General features: G+C 38.7%; 1 protein-coding gene across 3 annotated transcripts in view; it reads left to right on the top strand.

The window, feature by feature from the left end:
- Positions 1-27,250, top strand: part of ROBO1 (roundabout guidance receptor 1) — a 707,409-nt gene that overhangs the window by 324,113 nt on the left and 356,046 nt on the right. The window contains exon 3 of one of the 3 annotated variants that reach the window (XM_064643066.1): positions 15,566-15,649. The exons of the other annotated variants lie outside the window; for them this stretch is intronic. Within the exon in view, the coding sequence (XP_064499136.1) occupies positions 15,566-15,649 (84 nt within the window). The remainder of the gene's footprint in view (positions 1-15,565; positions 15,650-27,250) is intronic. 3 annotated transcript variants of the gene reach the window in all.

Here is a 27,250-nt window from a genome sequence, read left to right as displayed (position 1 = left end):
TGATAAAGACATTAAGACAAATTTCAATTTGCTATGGACATATATATTGTATAATTCATTAGTCTTTTATTCCTAAAATCATAAGATTGATAAAGAGAGGCTCAGGAATAGATCCACAGAGGTGCCTGGCATCTTAGTACCAGTCTGGATTTGAATACTATTGATCTGATTCTGGTAACTCAGCAAGAAAGTGACAGATTAAGGTATTTCATTTCAAAAGTTAGCAGCTGAGATGGTTTCCAGGCTAGCAGTCTTTCTTTCAAGGTGTCTGTCACTCCTTAAGATTTCCCCTTCTTTTAGCTGTCTTGATTCCAGGAGCCACAGCATTCTCTAAAATAACTTCTCCTTTGTTTTCTTCCCAAGCAATCAGTCACAAACTGTTTCCTGTAAATTAAAAGAACTTTTGTCAGCGTGACCTTATTTGCTGCAGCACATACAGACCTTTGTCTCAGCAATCAATTTTCTTCCACGTGCACACTTATGACTGGCACTAGGGTTTACATTTTCCTTTGTTGGGAGAAGGACTTGGAAGAAGAAAGAAAAATAGAAGACAGCAATCGAGGTCTGCATTTTATATTTGATTTCATATTAGCCATGTAAACACAAACCTAGATTTTTAAAGATTGAATATAACATTAAACATATTTTTCAAAAGTAGACATTAAATCTAAGTCTTATTCAGGATGTTAAAGATTAACTTTAAACACATTCAGAGGAAGTGAAAAGTTTATTACATGCTTACTGATCCTTTCTTAAAATTGGAAATGCTTCTTTATATGTAAATCAGCTAATTATTTATTGGTCTGGAAATGTTCATGAAGGCAGGAAATGTCCCCATTTTGGTTTTATAATATCTTTGACTTGCTTGGTGCCTTTGGCTAGCTAGGCTAAAACTTTGAAAGTAGTCAACCTTGTACTATCAGGTAGCAGACTGAAAGCACCAAAATGCAGAGATCATCAGGGTATTGGGTTATTTACTGGTGTCCTTTTCTCCCTATACAAGCTCCAGCATTACAGGCTTTTAAACCTGGAGCTGGAAGCCTTGGTTGTGGAAATCTGAAGAGAGCAACTTTCTTCAGACAACTTGACTCTAAACACAATGGCATCTCAGATCTCCAGCTTTAAAATGGAGGTGATAACAATACCCTCCTCCAGCTTGCAAACTTTGGGGGAAAAAATATTAATTCACACCTGGAAAACATTCAGCCGTGGTGTCTGCAAATTTACTGGTTTTGAAGAAGTCTGATTCCTAATCAGCATTCAGTGTCTACATACATCCAACAGTTTGTACTTCAGTTGCTTGTTGACTGTGCTATCATCTGCTCTCTGCACTGGGAGAACACTCGGATAGGGCCATGGAATTAATGACTTAGGATGTGCCTGGGAAGTTGTAATAAGATCGGTTGTGCAGCTTCACTTCCACAATTTCCGAGGTTTCAAGTTTGTGGCTTTGTGACCATAAGACTGTACAGGAGGTTTTTTTACTTGCAAGGGTTTTTGGTTGGGAGTGGTGTGGTGGGGGTTGTTATATCATAACTGTGTATTATGCGTTGCCGTTGCCTAAACTAACTGGCCACAAGGTTTGTTGAAGGAGCCTGTATCTGCCTGCACTTGTTTCCCTGAGGCTCAGGCAGCAGTCTGTACTGTTTTCAATGCTTGTTCATTATCACTTTATTTCTCTTGCCTCTGGATGCCTGCAAAGCATAAAGACAGAGAGGAACCAGACTTACAAGGGATGGTTCTCATCCCCTTGAAAGCGATTCCTGGGAATATCAGAGGGACGAAAGCGAAACTCTGCCTTTTCACCCCTTCAGACTTTCTGCTTTTCTCCCCTCCCCGCCTGCCCCTTCCACGCTATAATTTCATCTCCTCCCCCCCACAGCAGCAGCTGTAGCTCAGCTCCGCCGGGCCCCTGGAAGCTCCCCCCGGAGGAACCTCCCTGACCTCCGCGGGGCTCCAGCCCCAGCTGCAGCCGTCGGGGGCTCTTCCCAAGCCCAGGCTCTCCCCGGGGTCGAGCGCTGCATGAGACACCCACCGAGGGTTTTACCGAGTGTCCTTGCAATGCGAGATCCGGCTCTGTTTTCCTCACATATCTGTTTTCAGGTTGTTGTGTTGGTTTTTTTGTTGTTTGGTTATTTTTTTTTTGTTTGTTTTTTGGTTTTTTTTTTTCCGGTGATGGAAATGCAAAAGAAATCGATTGTTTCCTTGAAAGAAGCCACAGACTGGATGAAGTGGGTGCTCTCTCTGCTCCCTCTCTTTTCTCCGAAGAGCTTAAATAAGATCGTAAGAGAAACTTACCCACCACCTTGCAGCTTCCTTTAACACGGTGACCTTGAAGCAGCTAAGGGAAGCCTTTGTGAACACGGTTTTCACAAAGATATATCCTAAACTTTGCCTTATTTTCTGCTAACAGAACCTGAACCCTGAAGCATTTGAAAAAAATGTTAGTGGTCTTTAGGCTTGATTGGGGAAAATTTTTGCAGTTGGGAAAGAGAGTTTTTAAATGAAGAAAATATATTAAAAGGTCCTTGCAAAGGTTGAACTTTCTAAATACACATCAAATGAAAGAATAACTGATCAAATTGGCCTCCAAATGAAGGAGAGATGATTATTTGAGCTGTTTAGTTGAAAAATGAAAACCAGTTGCACAAGAAAGAATAGTTATATTTTGTAAGGGGAAGGTCAAAGAAAAACACCAACACTTTTAAAAAAAGACATATTGTGTTGATAGGGTAATAGTTGATATGTTGTGCTGTGTTTTGATCAAGTACTAGTTTATCTACTCTATACATTTCTTCACAGATGGAAGCCAACTGCACAAAGTGCAGCACACCCTTTCTCCCCTTGGAAGAAAGATAATTTTTCTTTCTTTCATTGATCATCTTTCTTCAAAACAGACAAATATTATGGTGAGAATCATGTTCTCTGCTCTCTACTTTTCACTGAGAGCAATAAACAAAATCCTGTAAGTTGCTTGTGAAATCAGGTGTGTGCAGAAATGGAATATTTTTTCCCTCACCTCATCTTCAGATACTGGTAGGCTGAAGAAACCGTATTCTCAGATACCTATTTCACATCGTTCTCTGACTGAACAAAGTTTCACAAGCAGCCCAGAACCCCTGAGTTTTATGTAAAAGTGGCACTCAACATGTAAAAGATCCTCAGCTGATACAATTCTGTTAAAGTCCCTTTCAGTTCCCAGCAATCTACTACTTCCAGGGATCACCTAGTGCGTGTTATGTGATATTTCCTGGTGTGATGATATGAATGTGTCCTATAATTTAAGAACAGCAAATCCATTGTGTGATAATCATTCTTAACTGCAATTTCAAACATTTATCATTGAAATGTTTTTTCTCTAAAATTAATATAGTTACTTTCACCTTGGTTGGATGATGTATATAAGAATGAACACAAAAGAGAATCAATATAGTCATTAACTGACTTACCCATAGGTTATGATAAATGAGGGGCCAGCTTAAATTCGACTAAATTTTCTTTGATACTATATCATCAGAAAACTCTTCATGTGCCCGTAGCATTTCTTATCAAGTGAATTTTTTTCTAGTTACGAATAGCCTATATTTTCAATTATAAGAATCCAAATAGTGGAATTGGTGTCAGTCATTCATATTCACAAAATATGTGTCCATGTTACAAATTCAGGTTATGAAATATATGTTGATAAATTCAGCTGAGTGGGATGAGGAAGGGCTTGGAGGTGTTTTACTCTAGTCTGAGTTTCCACAGAATAGGGTTTCTGCTATCACAGAGTCAGCATCTTTTGGATATCCTGCTCTAGTGTTTCCTATTCCCTTGCTAATCTTAACTAACATCTTAAATAAAGATGGAAGGAGTCTCAGAGCTATGTCTGAACCAATGGGTGTGAGATGCAGTTACATTTTGTCTACATATTAGGACAAGAGTTTGCTGTACACCAAATTCTGTCTTTTTGGTTGTCTTGAGAAAGATACCTCTAGTGGGAGGCTTCAAGGAGAGCAGGGAAGGTTTTGTCTAGGATTTTGACTGGGATGACTGAGGGGGCAGGACCCCGAGACATGCTCAGCCTGAATCTAGTCAAACATAATTATGTTCAAGTTTCAAGCTGATGAGAAAAGCCTTAACAGTAGCTTACCTAGGGAGCCTCCTTAGGCATGAGTGCCAATCAGTGTAAAACTAGTTAACATTCAGCCAATGCTTATGGAAAACTTTATTTATTTATTTCACTTTCTTACCCAGTTTTCTTTCATCACTGAATATAAAACTTTATATATTTTGTATGTGTCAGTGGATACTTTTCTGAGACTAAATGCATTTTTAAAATCATAGCCATTTGCTGTAACCATTTAGAAATATAAAAGCTATAAGGAAAACATCTTAGATGGCTTTTAATTATATTCCTTCTGGTGACGAATGTTTCTAGTTTTATTGCTCAGTGTTTTGTAGCTAAGAAAAAGTTCTAAAATATTTAACAGTTTTAGGAGGCCTTCCTGAGGTACATTTGAAATAGTCTTTACCTCAGATGTAAGCTCTTTTTCAATGGCTTGCTTAATGCTGCAGTTGTATTCAGTTTTGAGCGCTTTTGTACACTTACAGCTTATTTATCTTCAGTGTTATACTTTCAAGATTATATCACAATTCCTTCATCACTCTACAGCTGTAGAACAACAGCAACACAAGATTTGGTAGAGTTAGATAAACTGTAAAGCTTGAGCAATGGGAATGATGTGGTAGGCTCAGTAGTTTCTTTTCTTTTAAATTCCCTCACTCTCTTCTGAGGTTTTCTTTTTCTATTTAAAATATAAAATTGCTGTAATAAAACAATACCATTCTGTGTTGTTTTACTTTCTAACTAGTGTTCAGTGTCAGATCAGTCTCTAGCTGGATGTGTTATTTGATCCAATGTGTTACTCTCTTTTTTTCATATCCAGCGCCTTCTGAAATTACAGTGTTTTTCCAGGAATTTTCTGTAGTCTGGCCTCCTAAAATGAAATATGATTAATTGCCTTCAGTGTGCTAAATATGCTTTTCTTTCTTTTTGTATTGTATTTGTGGTTTTGTATCGTTTTCTTGTCTCCTTTTCCCATAATCTTTCATACCTATATTCCCACCAAAATGAATAAAATAAACTCCAAGCCTGCAAAAACATTAGACGACATCCCATTTTGTTCTGTCGTGTGGTAGGAGTTTAGTATGCTATTTGAAATAATCTTGGATATACCTAGAAATACTTAGTGTCACAATATGCTGAAGTTCCAAACTAGCAAACATTTAGGCACGGCATGCAGTCTTTTAAATTTAACAGTAGTAATGGTGAGTATCACTGAGTTGTGAACCACCAGGCCTTATCAGCAGCCTGTGGGAGCATGCAGTGCTCAGATGGAAGCCAGGGCATCATCTTCCCTGCTGGAATTCCAGTGCTGGGCAGCAGTCACCGTAGCCACGCAGGGATAAAGCGTCTCCTTCTGATTTTATGCAGTTTGACATGTTTAAATTTGCCGAGGATCTCTGCTAGAGGTGCTCGAGGGCCCCAACAATATGGAACCAATCACACTAGAAACATGTGATATGTATAATGTTGCTTCAGAAGTATTTTTTATTTCCTGCCCAAAGCAGCTGCACCAACACATTAAATGAAGGTAGGACAAACAAACAATCAGGGCTTGCTAAAGACATTTTTCGGGTTTTTTTCAGGCCGTCACTCTTGCAGTGTTGTACTTTAGGGCAGAGGTATTAAAGCTGTGACCTAGTCAGCAATGACACACTTGGGAAGCTTTCTACACGTAAATCTGACACGATGAATTTTTAGTCATCTGTGCTTCCATTTTCAGTTCATTGCTGTCGTGATAAATGAGTACCTTATTATGAGCAGTCTAATTTCCTGGTCTCTAGCACTATGGGTTTTCTGGTTTTGCTTTTTAGGGGTGGCATAGCTGTTTCCTTCTATTTGCCATTTAGTTGTTCTGGATTTACCAATGCAGACACTGAAGCTTCTGATAAGGCTATGTTTGTTGGGCAGTTTTCTCAAAGCTCTGGTTGGTTTTTGACCACAGATATGTGGTTTGGTCCGTCTTTACCACTGTGTTATCATGTTATCCATCAAAATTTTGATGTGGCTGCTTTTGTTATTTGCACTGGCATTGTTCTCATTTGTGTAGTTTAAAACATATAATTTTTCAGTGTCCATACCTTATTGCTCTGGGCTTTGTGCTTCCAGTTACAGCTCTAATTATTTCAAGGGTTCCTGTGGATCTATTGAAGGTCCTATTTTGTTTCAAAATTACTGCCTCTAGCTAGTAATTCCTACACTCAACGTACACAATATTACAAATTGACAATATTTACAGAAATCTGTAGATCCTTGTAAACCCAAGCACCCCTTGCTGTGTTGTATGATTTCTTATCTGGTATTAATTTTGCAGAGCTGAATTTTGACAAGATAGAAGAGTTATTGATTGTTCCCCTCCTTGGCTATTTAATTTCATCATTGTTCTATTTTGTCTGCAGTTTAAGTTCATAAACTTGGAGTAATTTTTGACCTTGTGCTTTCTTTTGAGGCTGACATTAATCACAGTGAGAAATGAGATTCCCAGCTGGAAGATGCTAAAGAACCATTAGGAACTATTAAATTAACTTACCACTATTTTATGAATCTTTCCCGGTTGAGACTGAGAATTATTAAGTTGATTGGGACATATGTGTATGTTTCATTATGAGCTAGATAGTAATTGCTAATTCTTTATTTGTGGCTCTTTCTCCCATTTCCCTGAAGTATTCACAGCTGTGCTAACAGAACCCTGCATACAGTCAATGGGAGCATTTTGCTGCTTTAACAAGAAAGGGCTTCAGCCTAATATCAAATTTTCCAGGCAAATGCTTACACGCTCCATCATTTGTTTTCTTAAGGATATGTTTTTGAGCAGTGAGTAGTCAGCTCAGGTAAACAAAGCAAGGAGGAACACCTGTTGTACAACTTCTCTTCTCTCTGAGGCACAAACTCAAAAACCTCCTTTGTAGATTACATTTCATTACGCCCCACAAAAGCAGTAGCTCTTCAGGAGACCTTTACAAAGAGAACTCCTGTGATCTGGTAACAAAAGACAAAGATTTTCCTGAAGTCCTTAACTCTACTTAGTATGAATAAAAGAAGATATTCTTTGGATTTAAAAAAAAAAAAAAAATTGGGTTGCAAGTGAGAATCATTTAATACATTTGGAAGGTGAATAGGAAAGGGAATTCTGGACAGACTTGACTTACTACCACTTTCCATAGATATGTATTTGTGATTTGATGATGCTTGTAACTTACTGTAAATTTATTCTTGGAGAGAAGTATTGATTGACATAGTATGTTTTTCAACTCCATGTCTTTGTGTGAATATTTGTTTACCTTCAAAGTCACCTTTTCACTTCATTTCAAAATCATTCCTGTGCATTACCTACCAAATAACTTTCCTGGTAGGCCACAAAGATTTTAATTGTAAACTGCAACAGGGTTAAACCTTCCTTTTTTTAATCCTTAAATCCCCCCATAGGCTATAGCATGCTTTTGCTTTGTGCTGAGTACAGGTTAAACACAATGTAAGTGGTTTTAGATATGAAAGGATGGGAACCTTTACAGCCTGTCCTGTCTGCTTGTTTCTCTCTCACAGCCAAAGGGCTGGGACTGTGGGAGGCAAAAAGGAAGGGAAAACAGAGAAGAGCAACAACCAGACACATTTCCTGGAGAAATCCGTGTGCTGAGGGTATCAGTAATCACAATGTGACCGAAATCACTGTTAGAAGGTAGGAAACGTGTTGGCAACAGCAAAATGGTTCAAAATGTTGCGCTTCTAAAAGGAGGAGGAGGCAACCCAACCCAGAACAGCTAGAAATGTAGCTAGGAGTGTCTTCTGAAACAAAAGGACCTGTGATTCTTGTAGTATCAGAGAGCGACTTCCCTGCTTAAATATCTGGTTTTTTAAGCTGACTTAATGTGCCAGTGCAGTCCCTTGCTGGACAGTGTATTAGGGCAATTATGTCTATTATTTCTATAAACAAGCATTGACATACATTGATTTAATATTATTCTTTGTGCTGAGCTCTGCAGATAGACTAGTAAAATGTAAATGACACAGCTGTGTTGCAGATATATCTTTGACAACTCAGAAGATGACTTTGCACGTACAGAAAAGCAAGGGAATGAGGAAGGACTTTCTCAGCTCTTGAATTGTGTACATCCCCTTCAATATTCATTTTTCTGGTAGTTTTAATTTTAAATCATGTCACTGTAAGGCTGCTGGTGTGTTGAATTAGTTCCTGCATTTTCTTTGTTAGTCATTAATGAGGGAAATTCATCACCTTCCTAAAGTTCACCACTCAGCTGAATAAAATAAGGGGTAATTAAGCATGGTAGATTTTTTGCTGTGTTCTATCTCTACAGTAAACAAAAAGTGAACCCAGTTTTTTGCTACTATTTTGGGGGCAGCTACTTGTAAAGCAACTGCATAATTCAGCCTCAAAACCTACTTGTAGGGCTGAAATTGCAGGAGAAGCAGCACCAGGGGTTAATGCCTGGAGGACTGGGTGTAGTCTCAGAGAGTTTATTAAAATAGTTAGGGGATTATTGCAAGAAGTCCAGTGGAATTGGAGGATTGCATGGGAAGCTTGCATAACCAGTTCTTCAACTGTACATGGTATTAGTTGCTATTATTTAAATGTCTTGATAGTAGTTCCCACCGTAATCAGAACTTTCTTGAGAAATGTGTAAGTTTACTTGGAAGAAAACAAAACAAGAGATCTTTTAAGAGAGAGGAAATTCCCTACAGTAAGGTAAAATTCAGAGTTTGCACTGAAAATAAAATACAAAATACTGATAAGAAATCTATGTCAGGTAGGTCTTATGCATGTGCCATATTGAACACAGTCAAGATGACCGGTGAGCACTTCAGAACAAGTCATTTATTTCTGTATTTTCTGGAGAAAAGTTGCTTGTTACCTCGGAGAAGAAAATTCTGTTATAAATCTTGTTGTCCCTCCTTTGAAAATGGCTTCTTGTCCTTAATTAATCATAGTGCCTTACACAGGCTAGTGATGGGTCTCTTATCTACCCCCGCAACTAAAGCAGCTGGGGCCACCACCTGTTAACTCACTTCCAGCACCATTTAATTAGCCTGAATGGCTGTTACCTTCGGGTTTGTCTGGCAGGGAAAGAAATGAGAGCAGATGCAGAGCAGATCTACAAGGGACATCCCAAGGAGTGCAAGGAAGAGCTGGGAGAAGTCAGGGTGTGAGGGCAGGTGGACAGAAGGAGCATCAAAGTCTTACAGTGCATGTTTATGTGCCCTCTGATAAATACCAAGTTTTGGGAATTGAAGTGTTCAGTCAGTGATGTTGCTGTGTAATTACATCCATGTGGCTTCCTGCACGACCGAGTCCACGTTAAGACTTCGGCTTTAGCATTTGAAGTCAAGTGTTCCCATTTAAAAAAAAAAAAAAAAGGGAACAAAAATAACAACAAACCCAACAATCACAGTTATGCTACTCATTTGCTGGGTCTGTGTTGAAGTTGCTAACACCTTGATTTTCTACCTACTTGATAAATAAAGAAATTAATTAGAAAGATACGACAAGGTTGTTTACGGCTTTCGCATAACTCGAAGTCCTCACTCATTTACTTTTTTTTTGAGTTAAAGACTGTTATTGAATGGATTGTGAAAATAAAGGAAAGGAAGGGTGTTTAAATAGCACCCACTACTGAGGTTTTGTCAGGATTTCAGTCATATGCACTGTTCTTTGAAGACAGAATAAAAAAATCTTCAAATCATTAAATAAAAGCTTTCTACTTTCTTGTTTTAGAACAATCCATTTCTATGGGTGTTTTTGACACCATAAACTGTTCTTTTCTAGTCAGAAAAATGTCTTTTGTGTGTAATGAATAACATTTCTGTACCTGTGCATGTGTACCTTTTATTTTTAGAATACTAATTGAATTACTAGAACATACTTTTACAAGCCATTAATAAAAAAAGAATTCTTTTGGATTTTTTTGTTATTTACTTGTGCCAGTCCCTCAGATTAAGGACATTATGTGAAAGCAAATTCTTACCTTTTCCCCTTAGCTTAAATCTTTCTTAACTTTTAAAATGAGGCAGCTGAGCTGCGTAAATTTTTAATGAAGGACTTCTTATTACTTGTGGAGGCTCTTAGCTGATGAAAATGGTCATAACTCCCTGAAGTTATCCAATTTAAACAAGTTAGCAGACTGACTGTGAAAATCTCTGTAAAGGTGATCTATTAAGTCTTTTGAAAAATAATGGAATATTTCCTTTGAGATGATATGAAACATTAGTAAGGCTTTTCATCAGATTAACCAGCTTTATGCTACATAGGCTTCTGATACAGAGCTGTGAGTGTTTACCAAGCTGTGTGTGTCTTAAGGGTGGCCTAATTATTCCCAACTCTGTACATAGGTTTTTCCTTTTTGTTCCACATCTGAAGAATAGGTCTACATTCTTGAAAGCTTGTCTGTATTTTTCTAAATAAGCACGTAATTTTAGATAGTACTTCCCTGTACAAATTCTCACAGATATATTAATTTGACTTTTAATATCCTGACTTATACTCTGATGGCATAAAATGTTTTGTCATTATGAATAACCAAATGAAGAAATAGATTTAAACCAAATATTCCTTAAGACATATTATAGTGTATTTCTACTGTAACTTCAATGAAAACCCAGAATAAATCAAAATAATGAAAAAAGCCCTGGCTACTAATTTAGTTCCTCATCTTAGGTTTAGGTTTGATGCAGTCCCAGTTGGGCTTTTTTTTTGATGTCTCTTCCTGAATTTGTCTAGATCACTCGAAAGGAATCAATGGAAATTGATCCAATTTGTAGAACACAATTCTAATATTGATAGTAGTTTATATTCATTTGCTTCACCCTAATCTTTTATTAATGCTCATTTGCAAAATGCTGTTCATGCTGTTTCCTCCCAGTTTTGTACCCCCCGTGCTGATGGTGATAATGAAATTTTGAGAGACATAACAAGAAATAATGAAGTTATAGATTTTGGAATTAAATAAGGTAACAGTTACTATTTTCATAGTCAGACATTTCTCAGTAGATGACTTGAATTTCAGGTAAATAATGACCAGTGTAGAAACTCAGATACATGAGATTCCTACAGCAGCAAGAAGTTATGTCTGTTTGGCTCTTTTCAATTTTTCTTTGTGTCCACCAGGAGGATAGGCCAGGGCATCAATACTGAATCATTTGGGGACTTTTAAGGATGCATCATCAATAAAACCTGTCATGCAGACATATCTCCTGGTTCAGAAGAAGTGATAACCGATGGCATCACTTGCTGTTACCAGAGGGGAAAAAATTCACTGGTGACTTTTCTGTGAATAGCAGAGCCATGTTTAAAAGCATGTTTAATACAATTTTGGGGGTTAGGGTTGCACAACACACTTGAATGTAAGTAGCTGCAAAAATAAGAGTGTCTGTCTGGTCTGAGGTGTTGTAGGAGCTAGGAGAATGAGTAACAATACTAAATACTTAGTATTTGGATTTTCTCATTAATTTGGAGAGTTTAAAGATACATAAATTAAAGCATGAGTGGTGTTTAGTAGCTCCTGATGCAGTCCAATAGAGTGGAATAACTTAGAGATTTCAGTAGAAATTTTATTGGAAAAGACTCTCCACATTCATGTAAATCTTCAGTGCTCTCCAACTGCCATTGGACCCCCTAAATTTGTTCTGAATCTGTGTGTTTATGCAAAATCCTCTTTCTACTTTGAAGGTGTCATCTGTGCTTGGGCTGACTAAGCCTGAAAAAGTTCCACCAAAAAACTGGACCACTCAGTGCTGGTTAAACTTGGCACTCTCTTACCAAGTCAAAGTAAATGTTCAATGGGGTTTTTTAATGCCTTGAGGTACTTGCCCAATTCAAGGAGTGGTGGCTCTGGAAACTTCTGTGGCAAGAAGGAGTTAGATATTTTCATCACACTGAGGGGGTTTGCCCTCTCAAATGAGGCATCTTTCAAATGCTTCTGTGAAAGAAAAGTGTAGTAGCAATTGTTAAGGGGTGGTGGTTTGCTCCTTATTTTCTCATCAGTAGTCAAGGCTTCACTTTTCAACTTCCTCTTCCAAAATAAACTCATTTGGGAAAAGGGGAGGGCAACTCCATTTGACTTCTTCCTGAAGTTTTGCATAATTACAGGTAAAGTAATTTTTTGTTGAATTTAATATTGGATTTTGTTTTGTAGAGGTTGGGGGGTTTTTTGGTGTTGTTTTTTGGGCGTGTTTGGATGTTTTTGTTGTTTGGGGTTTTTTTCCATAATGACTCAACCAATTACTTCCTAGGCATCTTTTTAAAGCTTAAGGGTTTTTTTTCCAATGAAACTACTCTTTTTTTTTTTTCTTTAGAGCAGCTAAGAGATAAGAGACCTTGGTTTGAATTCTTCTTGTCACCAAGATGTCCACTCTTACAGAGTGATTACTGCATTCTTTGAGGGGTGAGGCACCAAGTTCAGCCTCTGCTTTGACTCAGACTGAGCTGTAAATTTTTCAAACATCAGGTGAATTGTTCCTGGTTTTATAGTTTGTTTGCTTCACATTTTCTGGCATGGCAACTAGTTCAAAAAGTGTAATGATGTAAAACCTTTTGTTATGTTTTGGAAAGCCAAGTTGAAAGTTGTCTGGTTCTACAGCACTGTAGGCAAAGAAATATGTCATGTCTTAACATTCAAGCCTTTAACCACCCATTCAGCAGAGTGCCTTACTCAGTGACATGTGCCATCTAAGTCAAGAGTACTTACTTCTGTTAAGTTTTAACAGGGACCCCCAAGCAAAGCTGGAACTTGTGACAGAGTAGAAATTAAATTCTACGCAGCACAGAGGGCAACAGTACAAAATGTAGGACTTGGGTGCAGACTTATTACTCAGTGACATGGGTAGAATTCACCCACAGCAAGAACTGAACTTCAGTCATCATCATTAGGGAATCATTTTCAGCCAGAGATCATAAGTTGAATATAGTTTTCCATATCAGGTGGAAAAGTAGCATTTCTCAAAGAACAAGAGAGTGAATGATGTCTGTGTAGTTTTAGATTGCAAATAGCAAGTGCATTGTCACTAAGAGATATCATGTAAATACCAATAGTGCTAAAAAGAGACTAATGCCCTCATTTCCCTTCACTGAGGGGTTGAAGTCAAGATACTAATGCCAAAGTAACTGCAAGTAGTTGTAGGCTGGTTTTTAAAGCTGCTGCTTTCGTGTCCTGTTGGCTTTATTTGAAGGCAGAGCATTTCTGAACTGGAAACTGCTCCCGATTAAACTCCTAAGTGAGCTTTGCTAAAGGGCATTAGCACTGGTTGTTTTGTGAGGTGCTATGAGGAGGGTGGCCCATTGCTCAGAATACCATGTCTGAGGGACTATCTTTGGTAAAAAAGTTCAATTTGTTATGCAATTATATTTTGCGGATGACACCAGACATTACAGTGACACATGGAACACTTCCAGTAGCTTTCAGTGCCTCTTCTTCCTCCTTCATCATTATGAGTAGTATCTGGCTAAATCTCTGAGAAGGCAATCAATCTTTCAAAATGATGATCAGCAGGTTCATTGGCTGAAATCTCGGTCTGGGATTTCTGTAGTCGATTATAAACATTTTGCCTAAAAAAAGTAGGCGCAGCCTCTGCCATTTAATTTCGTAAAAAGTCCCATCCTTCTGTCCTTTAGTGCTGTAATTTAAAACTTTGACCCAATCAACCCTTGAATGCAAATGAGAGAGCAATCTGGAGAATCAGAGTGTTGATTCAGTCACTCTACAGCCATTTTCAGAGCAGATTTTAAAGATGTACCTGACATTGGCCATTAGTGAGCCAGCAAAGATGAATGGGCCAATAAATGACCATATTTCACTTCTTTCATCTGCCAAGATGAAACATCATCTTGGCGTTCGGCCGGTTTTCTGTTGTTTGGTCTTTTATTTTCTTAATTTGCACGACACTATTTTGAAAGGCATGCTATCAATTCTTTAATTGACTTTTTCAAAGAAATATTTTTTGCCAATAAGTCCCCTTGAGTGGATTGGTCTTGAGGATTTTGGTTTTCTTTATGTTTTTCTTTTGTAGTTCTTTAAGAATATTTTGATTTGTAAGGATGTTGTCTCTGTAAGATTGTTTAAAAAACAAATGGAGAAAATGAATGTTTGGCATCACATTTTAAAAATAAGATTGACTGAGCTAGAAAATTAGGCATCTAGAAAAAAAATTAAAATCTCCTTATGTTTTTTTCTATTTTAGTTTCCTACACAGTTGCTTTATGTGTTTTGTGAAAGTTCAGAACGATTTTTAGCAGCATGTGGATTTTATTGTAAAGGAACAGTTACTTTCAGTCATTACAGAAGTCCAGAATATGTCTGCGTGGGAGAGCAAAATGTATCTTTCCTATTCAAGGTCTTTACAATAATTAATAAATTATCTGACACCTGTCAACAGAGAAAAAGAAATAAGCAACCTATTGTTGTGGTAGTGATATCATTGCAAAGAGATTTGCTTCTTGCAGTTTTTTTCTGAACAAAATGTTAATGTTTCTTTTTAGGTATTATCTGTTGGACAGTGCACTATCAAAAGTAAATAAAATAGGATTTAAGTTTACTAAACAGTTTTACATTAAAAGCAAAAATATGTAGTCATGTTGATGACAAATTCCTTTGGGTTGTGTTGTTTTGTTTTCAGAGCAAGTGGGATTTTCTTTTTTTTTTTTTTCTTCGAATGATTTAGTTCATTATTATGAGTTATCTTCGGGGTGCTTTGTGGTGTTTTGATCAGCAGTTTATCTTGGGGTCTTAAAACGTGTTCATTTATGTGTTTAGCTGACCAGCTGCCTTCCCTTTTTTGTTGTTGTCGTTTTTCTATGTGACATTAAAATGGAGCGTTTCCTTGCAATCATCTTTGAAGTGAGAAAATGCATCTTGCTCCTTATACAGCTAAACTGTTGCCTTTTCATGGAGGGGCTCTACCCCTTTCCCCTGCCCCATCTCCCCAAAGAGAGGTAGAGCAGCCCCCCTTCTGCTTGCCAAGACACAGCCACCCCCCCCACACCCCCCTCCGCCTCCTCCCCACAAAGAGGTGAAGTCCCCTGAGTCTGTAATTGCCAGGAGATGAAGCGATGATGGGGAGTGATCACAGTCAATAGCTTTGATTAACAATAAGGTGGAAAATTAGCAATGCTAGCATTCAGCTCCCCTGCCCGCCCGGCCCCATATGCTCCCCGCAGCCTGCGCTGGCTGGTGAGCAGGGTGGCCACTGTGCCTGGCGGGGTGCAGAGGGACACTTGGAGTGGGCAGAGGGGGACGGCAGGGCAGCATTTTGGGGACCCCCGGGCGATGCTCCCGGACGCCTTTCCCTGGGCTCCCCCACGCAGGCGGGGGAAGGACGAGGTGTGCCGTGCGCTGGCACTGTGGCTCTTGCTGTCATGTGTGGATTTAATTGTGTCCGGACGTGTTGTGATCAAAATGGCAACTACTGTTACTCCTGTGACCCCATCAGCAGCTCTGGTGTTGTTTCCGACAGACTCCGAAGACCTAGAGAGGGGGAACGACAGCGGGACACCACTCCCCACCTCTGATAATGGCGACAATTCCCTGGGCTACACAGGTAGAGTGCACCTTTCCAAAATATTCCTGACTGCCTACTTCTGACACTTTCCACCTACATCTGCCATTACCACCTGTACACATTTCTTTAATCATCTTTGCTAGCTGGCTATCTTTCACCATCACCTTAGAAGTTCAACATTGTTAATATTGTTGGGAAATATTGTTGTGCCTTTTAACTAACCAAGATGACTGTCCTTGTGTGTGTCAGTACTTTGCAATTATTTAAATGTTTAAAGTAAATTTCTCTTGTTGAAACAATGCACCCATTATTTTCCTTTGAACTGTATATATTAGTGCATGAGGCAATGTATCTTCTCAGAGAAATTTTTTCCAAAGACCACAGGGATTTTTCCATGTGTTTATTTAGGGAATTTTTTTGCTTTGTTTCTGTTGTAAACAAAAGTAAAATATATCGCAGCAGGAAAGAAAATCCAAGTGAGACTAAACTGTGATTGGATAAAAATCTGTTTCGTTGACTTCTGCTTTGCATAAACTAGAGAAATGTGTCTCTAGGCCAAATAAGAAAAGCCACAGATAAGCAGCACCATACGGAGTGATGCAGCAGTGATCTCTGAGGGACCCAGTTCTGTAACTCCTCTGCAGACTGAAATGTTACCCAGCTCCAGGAGTCACGCTACTGACCACAGCCTGGGCTCAGCTGCAGAGTCCTGGGTCTTCATGAACTGCTGAAGGTCCAGTGTGAATCAGATATTCATAGCTAAGACAGTCTTACAGGGTACAAGAAGAGGACTGGCAGGTGTAAGAGAGAGGGAGCAATTTCTTGTCTATTCATAAAACTTCAGGTCTCTTATATGCCACTTAGGATGATTGCAGCTTTCATCACCTGCCTCTCACAATCATCTCTGCATGTGGTTTAAAACCTCGGCACATAATTCTATTCCAGTTTAAAATACTTTTTTTTTTCCTGAAAAGGTAAAAAAGCAAAGCAATGCAAATTTCCCCTCAGTCAAGATGCTTTCTTAGGAAAACATAAGCACGAACTCTTCTCCATGTGGATTATTTAGACTTTTCTACCTTCTGAATATTCCTATTAATTTTTTTTCTAAATTCTCTCCTCCACTCTCCAAGTTTGGCACGTGTACATCCACTGATGCATATGGGGTCATCATATTGAGAGAATATAGCTTAAAGAATGCTTTTTTGATTCCTTTTAAGTTAGATTTTTGCTCTCAGGAAACAGAGCTGGGAATCACGATCCCTAGGTCTTGTGTTTTTAACAGCCACTAATTTACCTGGGACCACAAGTCATTCCTTTGTTAATAAAGTGGCTTAGTTTTACCTAGAGATGAGCAATAAGTTCTCCTCCAGGCCCTGGCTTGCAGCTGGTCCTCGACTGGCAGATGCCCGCACCCAACAGCCTCACACCTGCCCACGAGGAAGGAGAGGGGGCCCTCCATGTGCCCTCCAAAAGCCCCCTTAGCCACAGGAGGAATGTGGATAAGACTTTAGAGGGAGACCTCCTAATTTTTTCCTGTGTTTCGGAGCAGGGCTGGAGGCTTGGCAAGGGCACTGGGTGGGCAATGGTGGGCAGAGGGTGCAGGGGCTGCAGGCAGTGCTTCTGCTCCACAACAGAGATTCTGTCATTCCCCCCCCCCCCCTTGCAGGGCCATTTTTAAGGCATATAAGGCAGTAGTAGCTCCCCTCTGAGCATGGGAATATGGGAGGATAACCCAAGCAGAGCGCAGACCCTTCTGCATGTGTCTGCCCATGAGGATCCTTCACCCTCATCGAGGTGCACATGAGCATCTGGGAGCTGCATCCGAAGAAAGGCCTCTGTGGGGTGTTGCAGCTGTTTAACCTGCCTCTCAGAGACTAATGGGGTCATTTGAGAGGGCTGACAAAATCAAACCTGGTCTAGTAGTCCCCCAGAGGCTCCGGTTCTTAACTCTAGGCCATATTTTAATAGGCGTTTTCCGAGCAAGCACGAAAGTCAGGACCAAGTTAGAGGGAAGCACAAGCTGAATAAAAATTAAAACCTAGAGGATGGCTGGTTCTTTTTAATTGGAGATTTTGTGCCTCTATTTGAGTGAGCACTGAATGAAGGAAAGACCCAAGTTCTTCATGTATAAAGATTTAATGATCCAGTATTTTTTCTCCACTATATAACAGTAATCAGTTGCACTATGGGTGTATACCTTAGGTTATATGGAAAAGCCATGTGGTATTTATTAAAATTAGTCCAACAGATTTCTGTAGTAATCAGTAAGGTTGTTTAAAAATAACATTAATTGTAATACAATCTTTTAGGTAAAGTTACATTTTTTTCTAATTAGGGGCCTAATACGGAATTCCTGGATTTTACTGAAGTATTCTTAGATCATTTTTGTCTTCTCTCTTACCTGTAGAATTCCTTTCTCCAAATGGAAAGCCATTCCAGGAGATTGTTTGTACGGAAAATTCTCTGATTCATTCCTAAAATCACTCAGATTAAGTCCAGGATGTCTGTTCCCACGGGCAAAAATAATCAGCAGTTTATTTTTTAATTGTGTGTTTATCTTCAGGCAGTGTCTGAACGGACAAAACCCAAACAAGCTCATAACTGCTGTCATACTATATGATCATACATTGTTACTCATACAGAGAGCAGTGATGTAGGGCACATCTTCCTTCCAGTTCCATAGAAGTTAATCTGTGAGGTATATAAGCAAAGCATTTACTTGTATGGGAAGTTTCAGGATTAAAGATTATAAATTTTTCCTACATCTCTTTCTTTCCCTATATGTTTTTCATGGTGAATATATGCAGCAGTTTCATACTCTTCTTAAGTGGACGTATGTGACTTGTTGGGAGTGTTTCAGGGTGTTCTCCTAAAGCCCCCTTTATCAGAATTATTTATTCTCCTAAATCAGGAGAATTTTGACTATCCCATTCGGTTTTGTTGTCTCCATCGTGGATATGAGCCCTTAGCTGGAGAAGTAACCATATACCAAACAGTAAACATATCCATTTCAGGGGGAAAAGGAGGAGATGCTAAACCAACTGTTTCAAGTTTGAAGTTGTTGATAAATTTCAAGACTTCTATTACAGGAAAATTATGAACTTCTATTTGACCTTTCATGATTCTTATTATGTCATAGGACTGAACTCTGGATTATTATTTTTTTGTATTCTCCCTAATCAATGTAGTAAACTGGCATCTTATAGATGTTGCACTTTTTCTAAATCATAAGGGTCATATTATCAAAATAATTATTACTATTTATTAACTGTAGATCCAACTGGAGAGGCTTTATATGCATCTATATTAAAGATGATCACTTTCAAAGAGTATTTGTAATAGATACAAATAGAGACTGACTAAATAACAAATCAAGAACGGAAGTTCAGACACTGAGGATTGTTCCATATGCATGACACTGATATTAGACTGAAGGAGTTTAAAGGACGGGTTTCTCTTGCATATTTAATACCTGAAAAATTCTAAAACAAAAAAAACATATAAGAGCTGATGTGACCACGTAGGCATCATTTTAAACATGCTTAATCCAGCTAAATCTGTAGCTGGATTGATCCATCAAAGGATTTAGGGTTAAAAAAGCCACAAAAACTTTTAACTGTAACTCTGTCAGTTTAAAGAAATGATCCACAAAGATTTCCTTTTCTGCATCTTCACAGAAGACTATTCAGTGTCAAGGCTAGAATGGAAAATAATTGCATAGTTAATATGTGTAATAGCAAAAATCTAAATAGCTTTCTTAACTATGTGCAATAAAGAACAGGCTAAATCACAATGATAAAAGCTGATAATTTAGATACTTTGTGTTATATTTACTTTGTCCTAAGGAAGACATCCAAAGCAGTTTCCTGAAGTGCTGTATAACTAAGCTTGTTTCTCTTTCTCAAACTTTAAGGGGACTTTAGAGGACTAGAAGTGCTACAGATACCTAAAAACAATTGCAAGTAATTCCACCTCTCCATCAATTTAGATCTGTGTGTTCAGATGAGAATCACTTGACAGGAATGTGCACCTGAGAATACAAAAAAGAAAAAAAAGGAAAGGTAAAGGAAGGCAGTGGAATGGAAGATGCAAGTAGGAATTCAGTTCTTTGTCAGGTTTAGGCTGTGGAGATGTCAGACCAAGCCTATTGTTTAGACAGCTATTTTGGAGGGTAAAGAAGCCCTAAAATCTGAGTCCTGGAGAAGAGTATAGGGACAAACAGAGAAAGAAGGGACTTGAGGAAAAATATCTAAGAGAGTTCCCGCTGTATATCAGAGGAGAAATATGGAAAATCATTCTAGTTAAGACACTGGAGATGGAGAATTTGGCAAAAAAGGTCATAGAAGGAAGAGCCTTAAATAAAATCCCAGTTTCCAAGAGAAAGGCTTGTGATTAGTTGCCAAATGGAGCAGATGATGTGTTGAGTGATGTTCCCTAGTGCTGAAGGAGCTTTGAGAGCCACAACCCTGTAGCACGGAGTGAGGAAACCTGAAGAAGATCATAGGATAAAACTGTCTTGACTGAAGCTACTAAGAACACTTTTCTGGTTAATATTTACCCGTCAGAGCAGACTTTCAAGAAAATACTAAAGTAGTTAATATTTCCACATCAGATTTCACATGTGGTTTGCCAGCCTGAATAGTAAAGTAAATGTTCACTCTTAGCTAATGGGCCTCTTTTTTTCCTCCCCAAAATAGTGCAAGGGCAGTAAGTGTTAAGTATGAGCCTCAGCTATTTTCCACATAATCAATGGCTGCAGAGTAATCTCTAAGATTGCATTGTGCTGTGCTATTGAAGTGTGTGCATGCATGATATCCCAGGAAGTAGCACATTTCCTGTTAAATCAACTGTGACATAAATATTGGGGATCATTTAACAGATCACAGAGTATCACTTGTGCTACAGAGACCAGAATGATGGCTTGTTAAATTAACACTCTATATTCAAACATTTGCACGCAAGGATCACCACTCCTCATTAAGTAGATTCATGACTTTTTAAAGGGATATTTCCAAATACTTTTTTTTCCCCTAGTTTTCTCAAATGACTCTTCCAGCATGCAAAGGTTCCCATCTGTGAGCTGAAGTTAGTCTTCAATTTCTTTGCTCCTGATTTTAATAATGAAAATATTGTGGTGATGTTGTTTTCTATGATAGGGGATGCCCTCCCTTTTTCTCACATTACCTTTCTTTTTTACTACTATGTAGTTTTACTACTATGTTTTTTACTACTATGTCTCCTCTGTGATCAGGGGAATTGTTTGTAGTGGATCACTGCTTGTCCCATGTCAAATAGAACAGCTTGCCTTCAGTGAGCATTTCAAGATATCAAGAGAAAATCTCTCTTCATTTCATGGCCATTTCTGAGACATTTCTTCCTTAAACCCAGTAATTTTACACAGGTTATGCTATGCATTATAAAGTGATCGTTTTGAAAAGTGGTAGTTCAGAAAACACATCCAAGAAAATACTTCTTTGGCATCAAAGGTAAAAATCTACACTAACACTGTGAGAAATGGAGTATTTTTATTTCTTTTTTAAGATTAGTAAAGATAGTAAATGTGCATACAAATTTTGTGGCTGAGAGGAAGAGGGGAGAGGAGAAAAAACTATAATATGCAACAGGATGACAAGAATGTTGGAAAGAAAATTTGCTATTTCTTCTAAATTACCATCTTTTGTTTAAGGATTAGTTAGAAAGAATGAGCAATATTGGGGAAAAGCACATGACAAACAGCAGTTTGGTTAATGGGGTGCAAAAAGTGCTGGATGAAGATTTAGGTTGCAAAGTGTGGATCTCTGATTTGGAGCAGGCTGTCATTTCTGATGCGAAGCAGGTAGCTAGAGATCTCAAAAAACCAAAAATATCTTATTCCCATACAAGAATCCTGGGTAAACTATTAGCATGTCTTATATTGCATTGAGTTCATCATGCCAACAACCTGTAGAGCAAAACAAACACTTGTCTGCACAGCAGAACCAAGAGACATCTGACAGAGCTGAACAAATCACTAGATCAGAGAGCAGCCACATTAATTTATTTGAAGTTACAGAATCCTCGTTGCCAGTGGTAATACACAGTAGACTTCAGCTTGACTTTTACATATCAGGGTACATGCAAAGCTTGTAGTTAAGACCTTTTTCCGTAGTCTTTCTCTTTTTTAAAACTTACCAGCTGAGCAAGTGCGCTCTTGAGTCACTGGGAGAATGAACAAAGAGCCCCATGATACCAATTTCACAAAGTTACTTCTTAGAGTACATCTGCACTCTAAATCCAGGAACAGATGGATACTGTTATGCTTATTTAAAAAAGAAGAAAGAAAGAGAAAAAAAAAAAATCCCCTGCTCCTGTCTATCAGCAATCTCTCTGTTCCCCATGTCAATCTCAACTGTCAGAAAGGTCCTTTCAGTTTTGTGCTTCTCTTTGCAAGCATTCTTCTGACACAAATACTGAGGATTTGTTCTTAATATGTACTAAAATATAGATGTAAATATGACACCAATCAATAGAATTGCTATTAGAATAGAATAGAATCAATGATAGCGATGTTCAGGCAATAATAATTTAAGTAAAACTTATAGAAGCAATATTGGAGCTCCCACTTACATAAATCTTGCACTGCCATTTTTTATGAAAAAGTTCATAGAAAATCTCCTCCTGCAGTTAATATGTTATACTTCAAGGCAGAGCTTTTATTAAAATAGGAAGCAATGGGAACATCCCAAGTTTCTTAACTTGGTTAGTGAGTTTTCTTGTAGCCATCAGACCAATTCACAACAACACCCATCCCCTCCTCTCCCATCCCCAACCAAAAAAAAAAGGGAAAAAAAGCCACAATATTGTGTGAAGAGTTTGTCTAACAATTACTTTAAAAGTAGTAAATGCCCCTATATAGCTGAGAATTGGTCTAAACAACTGTATTTCAGGAAGATGAATTTTAGCTTGAGAAGGTGCAGAAAAGGGCTGTTAAAATAATCAGGGAATAGAAAACTTATTTTGACAGAGGCCTGAATGAAAGGGAGATGTGACTGCCATTTGTTGTCAACCTTCTTTTTTTTGGAGAACTAATAGAAGAAAAAAGTTACCTACAGAGTGTGTTGACTATTCAACTTGAAGAAATTCAGTTATTGACAAATAGCCTATCTTCAAACAGTGCTCAAAATGTGTTGTTTTATAATGGATGATTCTAAGCTTTTATTCATATGTTACCACCTGACAATAGATTAAGCAGTTATAAAATGGGCTCTGGGTAATTTAGGATAGAAATTTAGGATGTTATACTGCAGCAGGTTCTAGAGCAGTTTTCAGACAGGACTTTGAAATCTCTTTTCCAAAGATTTAAATTTGTTATAGGCTGTGATAGGCCATTCATGCTAGATTTGATTCCCCAGGATGAGCATTTTAATCTTGAGTTCACGTGTCCCTAATTAATCGTGAGACAAGTGAAATCAAAACAAAATGTGTTCTCAGCATTTTATGCTCTCTCTTTTCCATTTGGGCTGTCACAGACAGGAACCCCTGGAGTTGATGAGAGGCTTTCTGCTGAGGGCCTCCTAGCAAGAGCAAAGACAGAGCAAATTACCCTCAGACACTGCTGTCAGTTCAGTGAATTAAGTATGCAAAGCAATTTGTGAAGATGTTCAGAAGTGCAAATTTCTGCCAGTAGGTCAAAAGATTATGGATTATCACAGGATGAGCAAGGTAAGAGGAGATCACCCCCCATCTTCATCAGGGTGTGTTAGACAAGTGAGTCTTTGGTTTTAGCCTGGCAAATTGTTTTATTTAAAGAAGCAGGAAGTTAGTAATGCACACGGTTACATTAAATACATAGCTGTGAAATGCACTGTATAGATGACAACACTCATTTATTGTGTCTACAATAATTCACTTTCCTGAGTAGCACTGAAAAATAAAAATGTTGAAATGTATTTTCTGTAATTTAGGTATTAGCATTGCTGATAATTTTTCAAAATAATTACCATGTAGGATCATGGATTTACAGGCTAATTCGGGTTGGAAGCAATGATTGGAGGTTTCTAGTCCAGCTTGCTGAAGAAGCAGGGTCGGATATGAGGTCAGACCAGGCTGCTGAGGGCTTGATCCACTTAGGTCTTGAAAACTTCCAAGGACAGACCTGTTGCCTCTGGACAACCCTGCTCCAGTGCCTGCCTGTCCTCATAGGGAAAAAAAATTCTCCTATTCACTCTGAACCTCTTTTGTTTTGGCTTAAGCTTGTTGTTTCTTGCCCTGAGATGGACCACTGTGAAGAGCATGTCTCCACCTCCTCAGTGACCTCCCTGCCAGGACAGGCCCCCTGTCATTGCCTCTTCCCCAGGCTGGACAAGCCCTGGCTCCTCAGTCCCCTGGGCAAGTGCTCCAGCCCTGACCATCCTGCATGACCCTCTGGTGAACTCCTCGCAGTTTATCAAGGACTTTCCTGTACTGGGAAGCACAAACCTGGGTGCAGTACTCCATGTGAGTGCTGAGTAGAGGGGTATAATCCCTCTCCTTGATGTACCACCTGTGTATCCACACAGCCTAGGATGCTGCTGGCCATCCCAGCTGCCAGGGCAGGCTGCTGGCTCATGCTCAGCTTGCTGCTGGCCCACAGCCCCAGGGCCTTCCCAGGAGAGCTGCTCCCCAGCCTGGCTGACCCAGCCTGTGTGGATGCAGGGAGTCCTTCCTTCCTTCCTTCCTTCCTTCCTTCCCACAGCAGGACTTTTCATTTGTCCTTGTTAAATTTCATTATGTTCCTTTTGGCCCGTTCCTCCAGCCAGTCTGGCTCTGTCCAGGGGGACTGGTTCTCCCAGTTTGGTTTTACCTGTGAGCATGAGGAAGGTGCCCTCCTTTCTCTTCTCCAGGGGACTGATAAGGACCTTGGGCAGGCCAGGTCCCAGGATAGACCTGGAGGTCCCTCTTGTTCTCCTCTGGGTAGGCTGCAGCCCATCAACCATTAACTTTTGACATAATGTATCATAAAATTTTTACTCATGTGGTGGTTCACCCATCCAGACCATAATGTCCCTACTTGGATACAGGAATCTCGTGGGAGACAGTGGTGAACCCAATACATGGAAGTCTAAAAACACAAAGGATCTCTCAGTGGAGGATTTCCCATCAAAACTGATCTCCCCTGTTTGCACTGTTTATAATTGCAACTCTTGTCCCAGCATCACAGCTTCATACATTAACATCTATCAGAAGATCCACAGTTATTTTTATCAGATCCCTCTGGAAGTGCTACCAGCCATTTATTTCCAGCTCTTTGTGCGTGTATGTGATTCCTGGATGTTGCTTGTCCATAAACCATAACAACTTGAACCATCACCCAGAAGTGTTAAAACATTGTACAGAGCTTTTTAGAGGGGACTGTATTGATTTTCAGTGACCCTTGTATAAGAAAGGAGATGTTTTTCTCTGGTACAATTTACTGGACAATATATTATTTATGGGGCTTTTGTCTAATCCTTCCTAAAAGGCAGTAAAAAAAGTACTACGAAAACTCACTGCTGCTTTCTTTATTGCAGAAAATACGAAATTAATTTGCACTCCTAAATATAAGCAGAACCATATTTGTCTAACTATGAATATTTTGAAATCATCTCTTCCAAATCAGTAGCATTTTTACTAGATTTTCTTCCTCTTCTTAGACTCTTCCTTTTATTTCCATCAGATGGTTCATGTGAAGTAATACATTCCAGTTGCTTCATCCTCCTATTTTCCTTTTTTGTTTTAATTAATTTTCCTGTTTTCATGGCTAATTTCTGAATATCTGTCAGAAAAAGGAGTGTTGCAGTTTGGCTAAGCTTGAAATGGAATAACCAGCCCATTCACACACTTGTAACTTATCTACTAAAAAAAAAACACTCTGCAAAAACAGTTTTATGCATTTATTTCTGTCTCATTTTTAGCAGAATAAATTCCTCTGTCTTCCTTCTGGATTAGTGTAAACCCAAATACAAAATTCTGCTCTTTCTGTTAGGAACAAGTACCATCCAAGGAAAACCGAGTTGTTTTTCAGTAGATTTAAATTTTTGGATAGCAAAGTATAATTTGCTTCCATTTCAGTAATTTTTTTTTGCTTGTGCTCTGGTGTGTAATGAGGCCTTTCATAATTTCAAACGTAGATTATTTTTCTTTAACTTTTTCTTAAAACCAAATGGATAATGTTGCAGTAAACTTTGACAGGAATCACAAGGCAAAGGAAAAAGAAGGTTGAAGGGATCCCAAAATTACTGATCAATGATTATAAAGTTAGTGTTCTGGATTTGTTACAAAACCTCAAATGGCAAATTTAGCATAGAAGTCTGGTGGGGGAGGAAAATGCCTGTTTCACTTGGAAAAACTACTGTGTAGTGTTGAAGTGCTACATAGAGTTTAGAGACCACTTTTAATGAACAGTAAGTGCATGACAGGAGCCTGAAAATGGCATTGGGGCTATTTTTTCCTTCAAAACTTTAGCTGTTTAATTATACCTCCCAGACTATTATAAAATGGATCAAATAGGTAGTTTATTTGGGAAAGATACTGTAGAAATTTGTGGGAATACTGTGAACACTGTCACACAGTATGCACTCTAATGATTTTCAGTTCTTGAACTTACAGTATCACGCATGAGTTAACTGGATTTTTATTCAAAATTTAGATGCATACTTCTGGGTTTGTTAAGAATTCATTAATAAAATTGCATCCAGGACATGATCAAAACAATCAGATAGTATGCAAAGAGAAACTAAACAAACCCTCTCTTAAAAAAATTAAATTTAAATATAGAGCTGATATGGCTGTCACACTCAGCACTTTGTATACACGCACACATGTATTTGAGAGGCTTTGCAAGAATGTGTTGAAGATTTGGAGGAAAAAAAATAAAGATCTGAGTAATCACAATGTTTTGATTCCAGACAGTTCCTGATGGAAATCCTTCAAAATTCTAGGTCTTTGAAGGGCATACTAGCCAGGCAAACAGCATAACCATCCCAAAGGGGGAAGAATTTATAATGAAGTGAGGAACATTGGGAGGAAATGTTTGTTTAGGTAAAGGAGGTGTGCTTTCTTCTTAACAGATGAGATTACATAGCTGACAGAAGGGCAGTCATAGTCCAGGCTTCACTTCAGCACATCACCATAGAGAGCCATTTTTTTTGGCTTACTAAGAATAGATAGTATGACTCAAAAGTTCACTAAAGTTTGCAATAATATGTGGAGATCTCACAAAAGTGTGTGCAAACACCTCAAGAGAGGGTGAAAGGAGGACAGAGCCAGGCTCCTTTAGTGGTGCCCAGTGACAGAACCAGAGGCAATGGGCGCAAATTGAAACACAGGAGGTTCCCTCTGAACGTTAGGAGACACTTTTTCGCTGCAAGGATGACTGAATACTGGAACAGGCTTCCCAGGCAGGTTGTGGACTCCCCATTTTTGGAGATAATCAAAAGCCACCTGGACATGGTCCTGAAAAACCAGCTATAGGTGGCTCTGCTTGAGTAAGGGACCTGGACAAAATTACCTCCACATGTCCTTATCAGCCTCAACCAGTCTGTGATCCTATAATATAAGAATTTTAATCAATGTGCTTTTGCCATACGGGTGTGTTAGAATATGCTTCTATTGTTTATGTGCTTTATAAGCCAATTAATTTAT

Source organism: Pseudopipra pipra, chromosome 2 (assembly GCF_036250125.1).
Source record: "Pseudopipra pipra isolate bDixPip1 chromosome 2, bDixPip1.hap1, whole genome shotgun sequence".
NCBI classification, from domain to species: domain Eukaryota; kingdom Metazoa; phylum Chordata; class Aves; order Passeriformes; family Pipridae; genus Pseudopipra; species Pseudopipra pipra.
The sequence above is the reverse complement of the archived record's forward strand: the minus strand, read 5'-3'. Positions and strand labels throughout refer to the sequence as shown.